Genomic DNA, 12,359 nt, shown 5'->3' with positions numbered 1-12,359 from the left:
TGTATTCGATATTAGCTAAACCAGGAGTTTATGCAGCACAGATAGATACAAACTGACGATGAAGCCCTGATTTGCGATGGTTGGAAAACAGTGGAAATTGTGGTAACAGTAAATTCGGGCGCCTGAGGCAAGTGGACAAATCGGGCGCCGCCATTCACTCCCATAATAAATATCGTTTAATGGGCGCCCGACAGGAAAAAAGGGCGCCGGAGAAAAATAACGTTTTATAAGCGGCGCCCGTAGACTTTTACTGTTTTATAACTGCTTCTCATGATTACACATTATTTTATGATTTATAATTTTTTAAACATTATTTTTAAACGAAAAACAGCACAATTTTTTTTCACACGTTATTAATGCTTATCACAGGGGGGTCTTAGGTTTAGGCACCACCAGGGGGGTCTTAGGTTTAGGCACCAACAGGGGGGTCTTAGGTTTAGGCACCAACAGGGGGGTCTTAGGTTTAGGCACCACCAGGGGGGTCTTAGGTTTAGGCACCAACAGGGGGGTCTTAGGTTTAGGCACCACCAGGGGAGTCTTAGGTTTAGGCACCATCAGGGGAGTCTTAGGTTTAGGCACCACCAGGGGGGTCTTAGGTTTAGGCACCAACAAGGGGGTCTTAGGTTTAGGCACCACCAGGGGAGTCTTAGGTTTAGGCACCATCAGGGGAGTCTTAGGTTTAGGCACCACCAGGAGGGGTCTTAGGTTTAGGCACCAACACGGGGGTCTAGGGGTTAGGGGTAGGTACAGGGAGAGTTACTTACTATTTTTTTTTAAACGTTATTATACGTTTCACTTTTTAAACGGAAGATTAACGTTTTCACAATTGCCAATTTCATGCACATTATTTAATGCTTTATAACTTTATAAAACATTATTTTTAAACGAAATATAGTACATTATATTTTTAAACGTTATCCATGTTTATCGTTTAAAACCCCGCACCCTTTTTTCCCAGCGCCCCTTTTTAACGTACGCGGAAATTGTAGTGGAGAGTAGTGATGGTCATGTCTAGGTGAACTTGTGAAGAAGCATGTGATCGGTTTGGTCAGATGATAGATATGTAAGTCTCTGATTTGCTAGTCATGATCATGTGCTAAAGCAGGATGTGATCACAGCAAATCAGAGCTGTGTAAATCTATCAGCTGATCAAACTGATCACATGACATGATTCTCCATGAGTTCTCCTAGACAAGTTCTGCTGTTAAGAGGCAGTTACGCAACTCTTATTAGTAAGGATTGCTTAGAATCATTAGACATGAAAGTTATGCAACTGCTGTTATATGTAGCACCTGCAGTGCAGAATCTCTGTAATAAAATTATGTAGGCCTGGAATGCTGGGCTGGAAGTCCTACAAATTGTGAACCTATCCTGCAGCAAATTCCTTTCCTAGTCATTAAGTGTTACTCAGAGAACATTACAATCTAATATCCCTACCACAGTCTAGGGTCATCATTGGGAATGGCCAGTTAAGCTACAACAAGAATCATTTTATAATTACAGTCCAGAGGAAAACAATACAAACACAAGAACATCATATAAACTACAAGCAGATGGCATCCTGTTCAGGAATCAAACATGAAATTCTAGTGCTTCAGGGCAATTGAGATAGTCAATTGAGCTCAAGCTACATGTGTACATTTATATTGGGCAAACATGCAACTGTAATTATGGGTGATCATTCAATCCTGTTTGGATTGAATGGATTTAACTGCCATCTCATATGTATGATTTTCAGTCACGTGATTTGATCTCTCTTGAATACACAATGCCATAATCTGGTCACATCGTGTGAAGGATTAATTGCAACCAGAGGAATGCTATATGCAAATATTTGCACATTTCTGTGATTTCAACAAGATCTTGTTCTCAGGAAATAATGGTTTGACCTTCCCATGATATTAACCTTACCTCACATGGTTATTCAAGCAAGTGTGTATAATTTGACACAACAGAGTTGAATCATATAGCTCTTGTGGCTAGTTAGCTAGCAGCTTTAGCCACTGATTATGTATAAGCAGCCCCAGAACCTACATAACTTAGATGTGCCAGTATTTAGGGGGGGGGGGGGGGTGATTTAACAAGCCTGGAACACTGGAGGGGGGGTTGCTGGAGGTGTTTGCATTCTCTGAAAAAGGTGTTGATTACTAGTAATGAGCAAAAATATCACCAAACATACAAATGTTCACCGACCAAGGAAGTGATACAAATGTAGCCAATCCAAGAATAAATCTGCCAGTTAAAGAGGAGCTGTCAGCCATACTATCTCAGAAAAAAACACATATGCAAGTAGATATATACTTGCTCTACATACATAACATATGTATTGCACTATCCACGTTTTAATTTCAGCAAGTTTTATATAGTAAATAAAGAGAATTCTGTATCTGTCAGTTTCAGTTTTAGAATCCCTGTGTCTGAAGTCAATCCTGATGTAATTTCCTCCCTTACTCTGTTTTCACTCCTCTTTCTGATTTAGTATGCTTGCCTGCCCTTCTCCCAGTCTTCAGACACTCCCACACAGATCTGCAGTAAGAAGTGCATCCTCACAAATCATTGTGTGACTTTGCAGACCTGGTTTATTCGTATGGATCGGATTTCTGCTGAGTCACTTTCGCAGCTTCTCAGCACAAGGAATATTGGCCAAACAGAGAGGAACAGAGGTGTGGGAGGGGAAAATGGGGGTGAAAGAAACTTCAGCCAATCAGGCTACATTAGTTATGTCTGAGGGGAAAAGGAGAGGTTTTAAAATTAAGTTTAACTTTTTGATTGCCTGGTTAGCATCCTTATTACTTGTCTACCATATAAAATAGAGAATTGATTTTTGATTTTATGCCTAACAGTTACTCTTAATTAACCAGACACCTAATTGATAGGCAACTGCTAGCTTTGGTTGTCTGTATGTGTTTTTCTATTCCTGTATCAGTATAAATGTGTATGTTAGGAGAATTTCTTGCTCGTCATAAGTGATTACCAGCAGTATGCATTTTAAATATAAACTGGATGCCCTGTAGTCATTGTATCTCATTTTTTAATAAGAAGAGTTAATCACGTGTGTTATCCTTCTGTCCACCCTTAAAGCAACCCCCCCCCCCCCCAGAAAGTAGCTAGATGTGAGTTAAGTCCAGAGAGGTGAGCTACTTCTCTCCTCCGCTGCACCTCAGAGGGATTCCATGAGACCTGCTGCATAACCCTTTCTTGCCACTAGCCAATAGCACCAGGCCTCCCTTGGCTATGGGCCACTAAGCAACCACTATGGCTGCTATGGTGAACCCTATGCCACTGCATGAGATCTTAGCAGAACTAATATACTTCACTAGCTGGGCTCCAATATGAGAAAAAGGCAAGGAACGGAGTGATAAAACCTGCAGCTGCTTACTAGGCAGGTACAGGAGGTGATTATCACTAACCAGCTCAGCGCCAAGTCAAAAGGAGAATTTCTATTATTATCGATGACTAGGGATGAGCTTCAGACTTAAAAAAAAAACTGCAAAATGACATTGTGCAGCAGAATTCTGCCGTTTAATGGAAATGGTGGATCTCTACTTTAAATGGTGAAATTTCGTTGCAGAATGTCACTTTGTCAACATTAGAAAACACTTTTTCTTTGAAGTATTCAAAACTGATTTTTTCAAAACCTACAAGCTCTTTTTGGAAATATTTTCTCACTTGTTCCCTCTATTCTCCCAAAGATACCTGGCAATTTTGGTGGAGATTGTATTTATGCGGGCTTTTCAAATACTGCCAAAGTTGGCAGTATTTATTTTAATGTAAATGGCAGAATTCCATTGGAATTCCGTGGAACACCAATCGGAAATCGGAATTACCAGGCAGAATAGGGATTTGGAAATTGGCAATTCGGACAATTCTTACTGATGACCTAAAGTTTGCTTACACAGAAAAAGCAGGCTTTGTTGTTTTTCATTTAAGTAAAAATAGGGATGATAAATAAAGTGCAAATAATTCCATGTTGATGCATAACTACACAAATTCTGTATTCAAAGTTATGCAACTTGAAAATTGACCAATCAAATCCTGCAGTAAGGGCCCGTACACACTGGCTTTGTTACGCTGCATTTTTAAAACCACAAGGTCTATTGAAAAATCATGAATATCGCGATGACCTGTACACAGTGGTGCCATGCATTTTTAGAAAAACACAATAGCAGTGACTGCTGCGATTTTCATTGTGTTTTTTAGGTAAACAATCAGGAAACCTGTAAAAGATAGCCGCAGCATAATCGCAATCGCATTGCAACCGCACAAAAAGCGCAAGTAGAATTTTGATTAAAAACCGCAATCACATCACACTGCATTTGTGATTGCACATGGCGATTTTCAGTGTGTACAGGCACTAAATCAACATTCAAAATTTACATAATAATGCATTTACTCAAAATTATCTCATTGACCATCCCTAATAGGAAATACGAGTTGTGAAAAATGGTGGTCTGCAACTCTGTGTTCACTATATGTAACAAAAGGTGAATATGATAAAACTGAGATTACGCAACACGTGCTTTTCACGTTATGTGTCATATCCTCTTTTTATCATATGCTGCTTGCTAAACCATTGGAATTATTTACACTAATACACCTTGAACTGAACTTTTAATTAAAATGCAAAAAATTTTATATATATATATATATATATATATATATATATATATATATATATATACATACACATACATATATATTACTGTTCTCAAGTGGCATCCGTACAAGTGATTAGCTAAGCTATACTCATTAAAGCAGAAGAAATGCAGAAGAGGAAAGAAACGTCTAAACAATGAAATCATCAGTAGTCAAAACATTAAATACTTCAGTAGTTCTGGAAAAACTGAAAGGTTGGAAATTGGAAATGTGTATGTTTATAAACACAGCAAAACCACACAAGGAAACATATTCATAAGTCAGCACTGCAGTCACACACCGTGCATTATACCAGTAGTTCATACTTGTTGCAGAAGAGGGAGTACTACAGCTCAGCAGCCAGTCTGCAGTGTTTAGAACTGTCATATTTTCACCTGGGAATCCAACAACAATTTGCTAGTTAAAATGCCATCGTAGACTTACACAAAGAAATCCTACATGTTAAACGGAAGCTGAGGTGAGAGGACTATTGAGGATGCCATATTTATTTCCTTTTTAAACATGCAATAGTTTTAGCCATAGAACCCAGTGTTGGACTAGAAGCTGGTAAAGCTGAGGAAATCCACTTGCTGGCCAAGCAGCAGTAATCAGGTGTTGCTGGTCACAGTGAAGACTTGCTGCAGGTTTACATTGGGAGTGATAACACAGGGTTACTGCTACTTGGCCAGCAGGTGGATTTCCTCAGTTTTTCCAGCTCCCAGTCCGACACTGATAGAACCTGAACAAGCATGCAGTTCAGGTGTTAAGACTGAAGTCTGACTAGATTAGCCACATGCTTGTTTCAAGACTGTGATTCAGACACTACTGATGGCAGAAAGTTTAGCAGAGCACCAGGTAACTTGTATTGTTCTATAAGGAAATAAATATGGCAGCCTCCATATGTCTCTCACTTCCGGTTTCCTTTAAGGGTTTTAGAATCTAACCAGCTGCGTTTTTTTGTACTTCTTCGACGTGGCTAATAAACAATGTTTTGTATGGAGAGTGCCAGAGTCCGGCTTTTCTTCTGTCTAAGGTTTTAGAATCTGTTCCTTGCTTTTACCTACATTTTAACAAAACTACAATTTTTTTTGTTTTAAAGGGAACCCGAGGTCAGAGGCTGACATGTGTATTTCCTTTTAAATAGTGCACATTGCCTGGGTGTCCTGCTGATCCACTGTCTCTTTTAGCCATAGACTCTAAACAAACATTTACATCAAATGTTTCTGGCCAAAATTTGACAAGATTAGCTGCATGCTTCTTTCCGGTGTGTGATTCAGACACTACCGACCAGAAAGATCAGCAGGACACCAGGCAAATGGTATTGTTTAAAAGGAAATAAATATGGCAGCCTTCATATGTATTTCCCCTCAGGTTCCTTTTAACTTTGAGAGGTCAGCAGTGGTGAGCATTATGATGAGATGACAGGAAAAAAAACAAAGCAGAATTTAGCTTTTTATTTATTAGCAAGCCAAAAGGATCTACTACACAGAGATGTGGAAACTGCGCTCTTCTCATGCTTGTAGAATATACAGTCCCAAACTAGTCTTGTTAGGCAATAGCTTACAAGACATCCAAAGCTTACAACCCCACATTGGCTGCAGGGTTGCAGGTTACCTACTGAATTATGTTGTATATGGCTATAATATTTTTTATGACTATGATTCTCATTTACAGCTTGGAAAAATGGCTGCAGTAAAATAATAATAATAATTTTCTTGGATCCAGTCTGGCTACCTACATTGAATGTCTCCTGGCACTCATATTTAATTTTCAACCTCTCGGATGATGTACGTCATCAGCTACTTTTTATCAGGCCAACAAGTTTGTTTTTAAAGGACTGGAGGTTATCTATAGTCTCGGTGTGCTAGGTGTGTGTATGGTATTCTCAACGTGCGGGCATATGTTGTTTGTACACATGACAACATATTACACTGCAGTCTTAGAAAGGATGCTTACCTCCTGTACCATTTGTCGTTATTGTACTGCTGTTGATATTTGGCTTGTCCAGTTTTGAGGCCCCAGAAGCATCGCCACTACCTACACGATTATGCGGACTTGCTAAGTCCTGCATTTCCATAGACCTGGTGAGAGAAAATATATTTCAATGCTTGTAAATACAATGCTTCATAGTGAAAGTATTTGTCTACATTTCACCTAAAATAGATTTATTTTTAATGTAATAATTGTATTTATTGCTAATAAATTATGTATGATTCTACAGAGAACAATGAACCATTCACCTGGAACTTCCCCATGCAAGGAAATGTAGCATTTCTGCAACCACATGAATCCACAGTAGGGAACAAATTGGGTAGAAATCACTTAGACTCCTTATATGTTTTAGGAATAGCTGCAGTGGAGGTAAGTTATCAGGTGCAAGTGTTAGCCTTAGGTGGGGGGTTTAGTGGTAGAAGTAGTGATGAGCGTAATGACCTAATTACGATTACGCAAAATTTTGCGTAATTCGCGAAATTACAATTATGGCCGTAATCGAAATTTTGAGAATTTCACGAAATTACGTGAAATTTCATGTTTATGGGGAATTTCATAATTACAATCGTTTCACGTAACACAAACAAATCAGAATTTTGTGTTTAACGCGGAAATTCGTCCATTCTTGAAACTGTGTTCCAGTCCAGAGCTTCCTGATACATTTAAAGTGACAGCACTTGCAGGTACCTTTGCATTATCAGATATCGCAAGGCCCAAAACCAAGTGTCTCAGCATGCATGACCACTAAGTGCACATTGACAACGAGCACCTATCTTAGAAGTTGCTGTAGGTAGAGCCTCCTGATACATTTAAAGCAACAGCATGGCCAGGGACTTTTGAATTATCAGATGTTGCAATGCTTAAAACCAAGTGTCTCAACATGACCGCTAAGTGCACCATGGTAAAGAGCACCTGTCTTAGAAGTGGCTGCAGATAGAGCCTCCTGATACAGTTAAAGCGACAGCATGTGCAGGGGCCTTTGCATTATCAGTAATTGCAATCAATGAGTGACTTTCCTGAGTTTAGTCATTACCTGAATGTGCTTAATTACTATTAGAAATTAAAATTACATATATTTCCATAACTAAAATAATGTTGTTTCTAAAGAAAACAGGAAATTATAAATTTTGCGTTAAACACGAATTTGCGCCGAAACTCGAAATTACGAAACCGAAATGTCACTTACGGAAATTCTGAATTACTGTTTGTATGGCAATTACGAAATTATGAATTTGTGTCGTAGTTGCAACATTTGCGTCCGTAATTAAGTAAACACGAAATTACGAACATTTCGGCTCAACACTAGTAGGGGTAGGTTAGTGTTAGGCTTAGATAGAGGTAGGTTAGTGAGATGAGTAGGTATAGGGAGGGTTAGGGTGAGAGGAAGGTTAGGCAAAGCGATAGGAGAATATTGAGAAAATTACCGTTATTCTATTATCGGAATTATCCAGAGCCCAATAGTAGAATATTGCCAGTATTGCCAATATTCTACTAGCAACTTCACTTGGTGCCAAAATGTCTGGATGCCCTTTTTCCGTAGATGGTTTAGAAGTTTCAGTGTTATATAGGTAAGCAGACAGAAGGCTATTGTTAGTTATATCCAGGCTAGGCATGCGTGGACACTGAATATATCAACAGAAGAGCATTTTACCAGAAATAATAGCATGCCAAAGATGATGTGAAGAGAAAGTAAGAAAAAAATGATTTTTTTTTTTTCAAAACACACTGGTTAAATAAGTGTTTATGGGAAAAAACAAAATTAATCTGCCTTAACCTCCTTAGCAGTAACCCCGAGTCAGGCTCGGGATGGAAATCCATAGCTCAGAGCAGTGATCCTGAGTTGGATCCATCAAAGGTGTGGAATGTGCAGTGCTGCCACAGATCTATCAAACAGTATGACTTTTAGGACCTGCTTGTGAAAAAAATTGCACCGCTTTAGAAAAAAAATCTGGAAATAATCATACCTCCAGGGAGATTAACGGTCTAGGTTCCCCTTGAGCAGCCAAAACAGTTTTGACCCTCGGAGTCCACAAGATCTCTAAAGGTGTCCTGCAGTATCTGACACCAAATGTTAGCAGCAGATCTTTTAACCCTTGCATGTGGCAAGTTAGGGCCTCTACAGATTGGACATGTTCTTTCGGCAAATCATACTGATGATCAATAAGATTGAGATTTGGGGTAATATTTACTGGACAAAGGTAAATGTAATTCATTAAACCTAAACACCTTCTTCTGCTGCTTCTTGGTCCAGTTCTAAAGCTTACTTTACAACTCTAAGCAGTTGAGCAGTGGCCAGAGGTCAGCATTTGCACACCATATTATCTGCAGATAAGCAATAAGGCTTGATACACTATGTACTGCAACACCTTTCTATCATGGCCAGCATTGTGATTTTCAATTTGTGATACAGAAGCTGTTATGTCAGATCAGATCAGGCATACCAGCCTTCCTTCTCAATGCAAGTTTATGAGCCTTAGGTGCCTATGACCTTGTTGCAAGTTAACTAGCTGTCCCTCCTAGGACTGTTTTTCGTAGATGCTAACTACTGCATAGCAGAAGCACCCCACAAAACCTTACTATGTACAGACACTCTACCTGTGCACATTTCCCCTTTTCCAACACATCACTTTCTAAACATGACTGTTCACTTGCTGTCCCACCCCCTTTCTACACTTCTTAATGGTTATATTTTTGTGGCTGATTGGTGACTAATGAATTATTTTCCTTTGAAAATACATTTCAACAGAATTACCAGAAAGAGATACAGACAGACAACGCTGTTTGGCTCAAACAGCTATGTCAGAGACTGCATGAACTAATCAGAGCATTTTGTTGCTGGAGCCCTCTAGTTGGCTGTGGAACAGAGGATGCACCATGTAAACAAACAGCACATTCAATGAAGCATATGGTCAAACAGCTTGTCAATGGGTCTTTGACGAGTTAAGCCTTATAACCTTTGACATGGTCAATTTCAAGTGGCTTGGAAATACAGATATCTCAAGTGCACTGGACCCTTTTTTGCAACCAGCGTAACAAACTCTGTGAAATCAATAGATTATGCTACCTTCAAAACAACTTGAAAAGCAGATATTACATGATTATTAACTGATTCAAGTGTCTGTAACCTATAGGTGTGCCAGAACCTCCCTCCATCTTTGATCCTGCTTGACAAAAATAATGCTTTTCCTGCTACCCCATTCCAAACAAAACAACAACAAAAAAACTTACATGCACACACACAGACGTTCACATCTGTTTGCCAATTGTTCATGACAAAAATATATGGCTTTAGACAGGGGTAGCTTCCACTGCTTTTCAATGTCCCACAACTTTGTAAGGTACATGAACACGTGTGAATACAGACAGAAGACAGAAAGCATGTCGAAATGTAAGTACCAACGGCCATATGGATTGGGGATCTCCACTGACAAACGGTCATTCCCCGATCCAACTGGCCAAATCTGCAAGTGTTGTTTGCACTATGGTAACAAATGATCATGTAAACAATCATTTACACTATTGCGGTAAACCCATGAAAGTCAATGAGGATTGGAATGACTCTCAGTGATTTAATCCAGCATGGCAGTCATTCAAAAATGAACGATCACCATGGCTGGTGTTTGTCGTGAAACATCCTTTAGCTAATTAAACGATGTTGAGCAATATTACAGAAAAAAACGTTTATCACAAAGAATTGTTTGCAAAAATTGCTTTGTGGGTATGGGCCTTAATGTAGAATGAATGATGCAACAACACTCCAATACTGCAGAACTCAAATGTTCATATCATATCTGGTAGGGACAGATAGGCCACATGGGCTCAGGAATAACTCTACTAGTAACATGTACTTGACATGATGTGACTTGGGGAAGTTCAGAATGTTATAGGAACATCCAAAACATATGGTTGATTCAGTAACATATAAGAATGCATGCACTGAACAGGTAGAATGCAGTACAGATGATCAGGTCCTGCCACAATACTGAAACAAACATATGTGTTTATTTGTATCTCAAGTCTTAACTAACACAGAAGATGCTCCATGGTAGTAGTCAACGTTTTTATACACCATTGTTCAGAAACAATTAATATAAAATGACAGGTGCTCATGAATTATTTGGAGGTTAATGAGCTCTGAAGCCTGGATGGAGCATGTAACCAGCTTATAATTCCCTATACGGTAGGTTACATATTGACTATATCTGCAATAGTAGCCATGCTACTTCTGTATGCTTTATTAATATTATTACTAAACATTATAACATGCTTTGCTGTCAGCATCACAGTATTGCTAGAGGCCATCCTAATGCTAGGTACACACCATACAATTTTCTGTTAGATTCTTCTGTTAGATTTACCTACCACATGGAAAAAAGCTATCTGGCAGGTAAATCTAAGAGAAAATCTAACAGAAAATGGTATGATGTGTACCTAGCATAAGGGATAAACAATGCAGCATGCCGCACTTACAGGTAAGAGAGACATAAAGCCCTGTTATATTATTAGGTACTTTGTACGGGTTACATGAAAATGCTAAATTTCACAGACACTCCATTAAATGCCTAATTTTATCACTTCACAGCTCTGAATTTGAATAGTGGGCCACATGTGTTTGCTTTCAAAGAGATCTTTTAGACTACTCTGGAAAGGTAGGCTACACATATAGGACCTTCTAAAGCAGTGAAAGGTTTTATTCCAGGTTTTCAAATGGCATGTTTTTCCTAAAATGAGTGAGGAGCAAAACATAAAGCACCCTGGAGAACAAGGCCGTACAGACAGCCCATCTGCAATTCAACCACATGAAAGACCCATGGGCAAATTCAAAACCATTAACAGAAGTGCCAGGAAAATCTGCCAGAGAGCCAGATGCTGCAAAGCATTGAGGGATATCTTCCACAGGTTGTCATCTGAATCCTCTAATTACCAGTCCGAGGAGAAAGTAAGAAGAATCACACAATTTATGTACACAAAAACTGGCACAGCTACAGCAACAAGAGCAATGCCAATTTCTCATACTTGGTGGCTGTAGCCTTCACGGTTTGGTAACTGTAATACTCAGGAACATACAGAAAGTGTGATACACATGACACAGTCAATAGCATCATGCCTAAGCATTTTAATACACTGGCTCTTTATATGACCTTTCCTATTCCTGATTTGTCATAATTATGAGTAGTGCTGTTAGATTTTCTGGCCAGTCTATCGAATAAGCCCAAACTGTTTGTTTTGATCGATCAGCATATTCAGACACCATTAAAGTCAATGAGGAGAGGGGTTGGGTTAGTTTTCTAGACTATGTAGTGCTTGTACTGCCTCAACATACATTTAACAAGACTTCCACAGCTCACCACAACATTGTGCAAGCCAAGAAAAAAGGAGGGTTTTTTTATGCTTTTGGCAAGGTCATTTTATGGGGATGGCAAGAGAACATGCACGATTTTATACAGGCCTCTGAGTAGAGGCGGAGGACCAGAGGATGAGGGGGTCAAAAATTGGTTTTGCAGCTCCATAACAAGAGATATATGTATACAGGCCCAAAGGTGGCCACACACGTTACAATTTTTCTGTTTCATTTTACCCCAATTCAATAAAAATGATCATTTGTAGTAAACAAATTGAAATATTTTTGCTTTTGATTGATACATTCAACCAATTTTTTTTATTTTTTGAGATTGGTTGTGTTGGAAATTTCAGACCAACTTTAGAAAGAATTGTATGGTATGTGTTTATTT

General features: G+C 39.0%; 1 protein-coding gene across 15 annotated transcripts in view; it reads right to left on the bottom strand.

Annotated features, from left to right (window-relative positions):
* Nucleotides 1–12,359, bottom strand: part of EYA4 (EYA transcriptional coactivator and phosphatase 4) — a 481,052-nt gene that overhangs the window by 207,038 nt on the left and 261,655 nt on the right. For 10 of the 15 annotated variants that reach the window (XM_068231595.1, XM_068231603.1, XM_068231594.1 and 7 more), the window contains 2 exons: nucleotides 6,592–6,716; nucleotides 4,962–5,030 (listed from right to left, as the gene is read on the bottom strand). In XM_068231595.1, coding sequence (XP_068087696.1) covers nucleotides 4,962–5,030; nucleotides 6,592–6,716 — 194 coding nt within the window. The remainder of the gene's footprint in view (nucleotides 1–4,961; nucleotides 5,031–6,591; nucleotides 6,717–12,359) is intronic. The other 5 variants (XM_068231607.1, XM_068231599.1, XM_068231597.1 and 2 more) reach the window with 1 other exon arrangement.

The sequence above is a fragment of the Hyperolius riggenbachi genome, chromosome 4 (genome assembly GCF_040937935.1).
Source record: "Hyperolius riggenbachi isolate aHypRig1 chromosome 4, aHypRig1.pri, whole genome shotgun sequence".
NCBI lineage: Eukaryota > Metazoa > Chordata > Amphibia > Anura > Hyperoliidae > Hyperolius > Hyperolius riggenbachi.
Note: the sequence above shows the minus strand (reverse complement) of the source record. Positions and strands in the feature narration are given on the sequence as shown.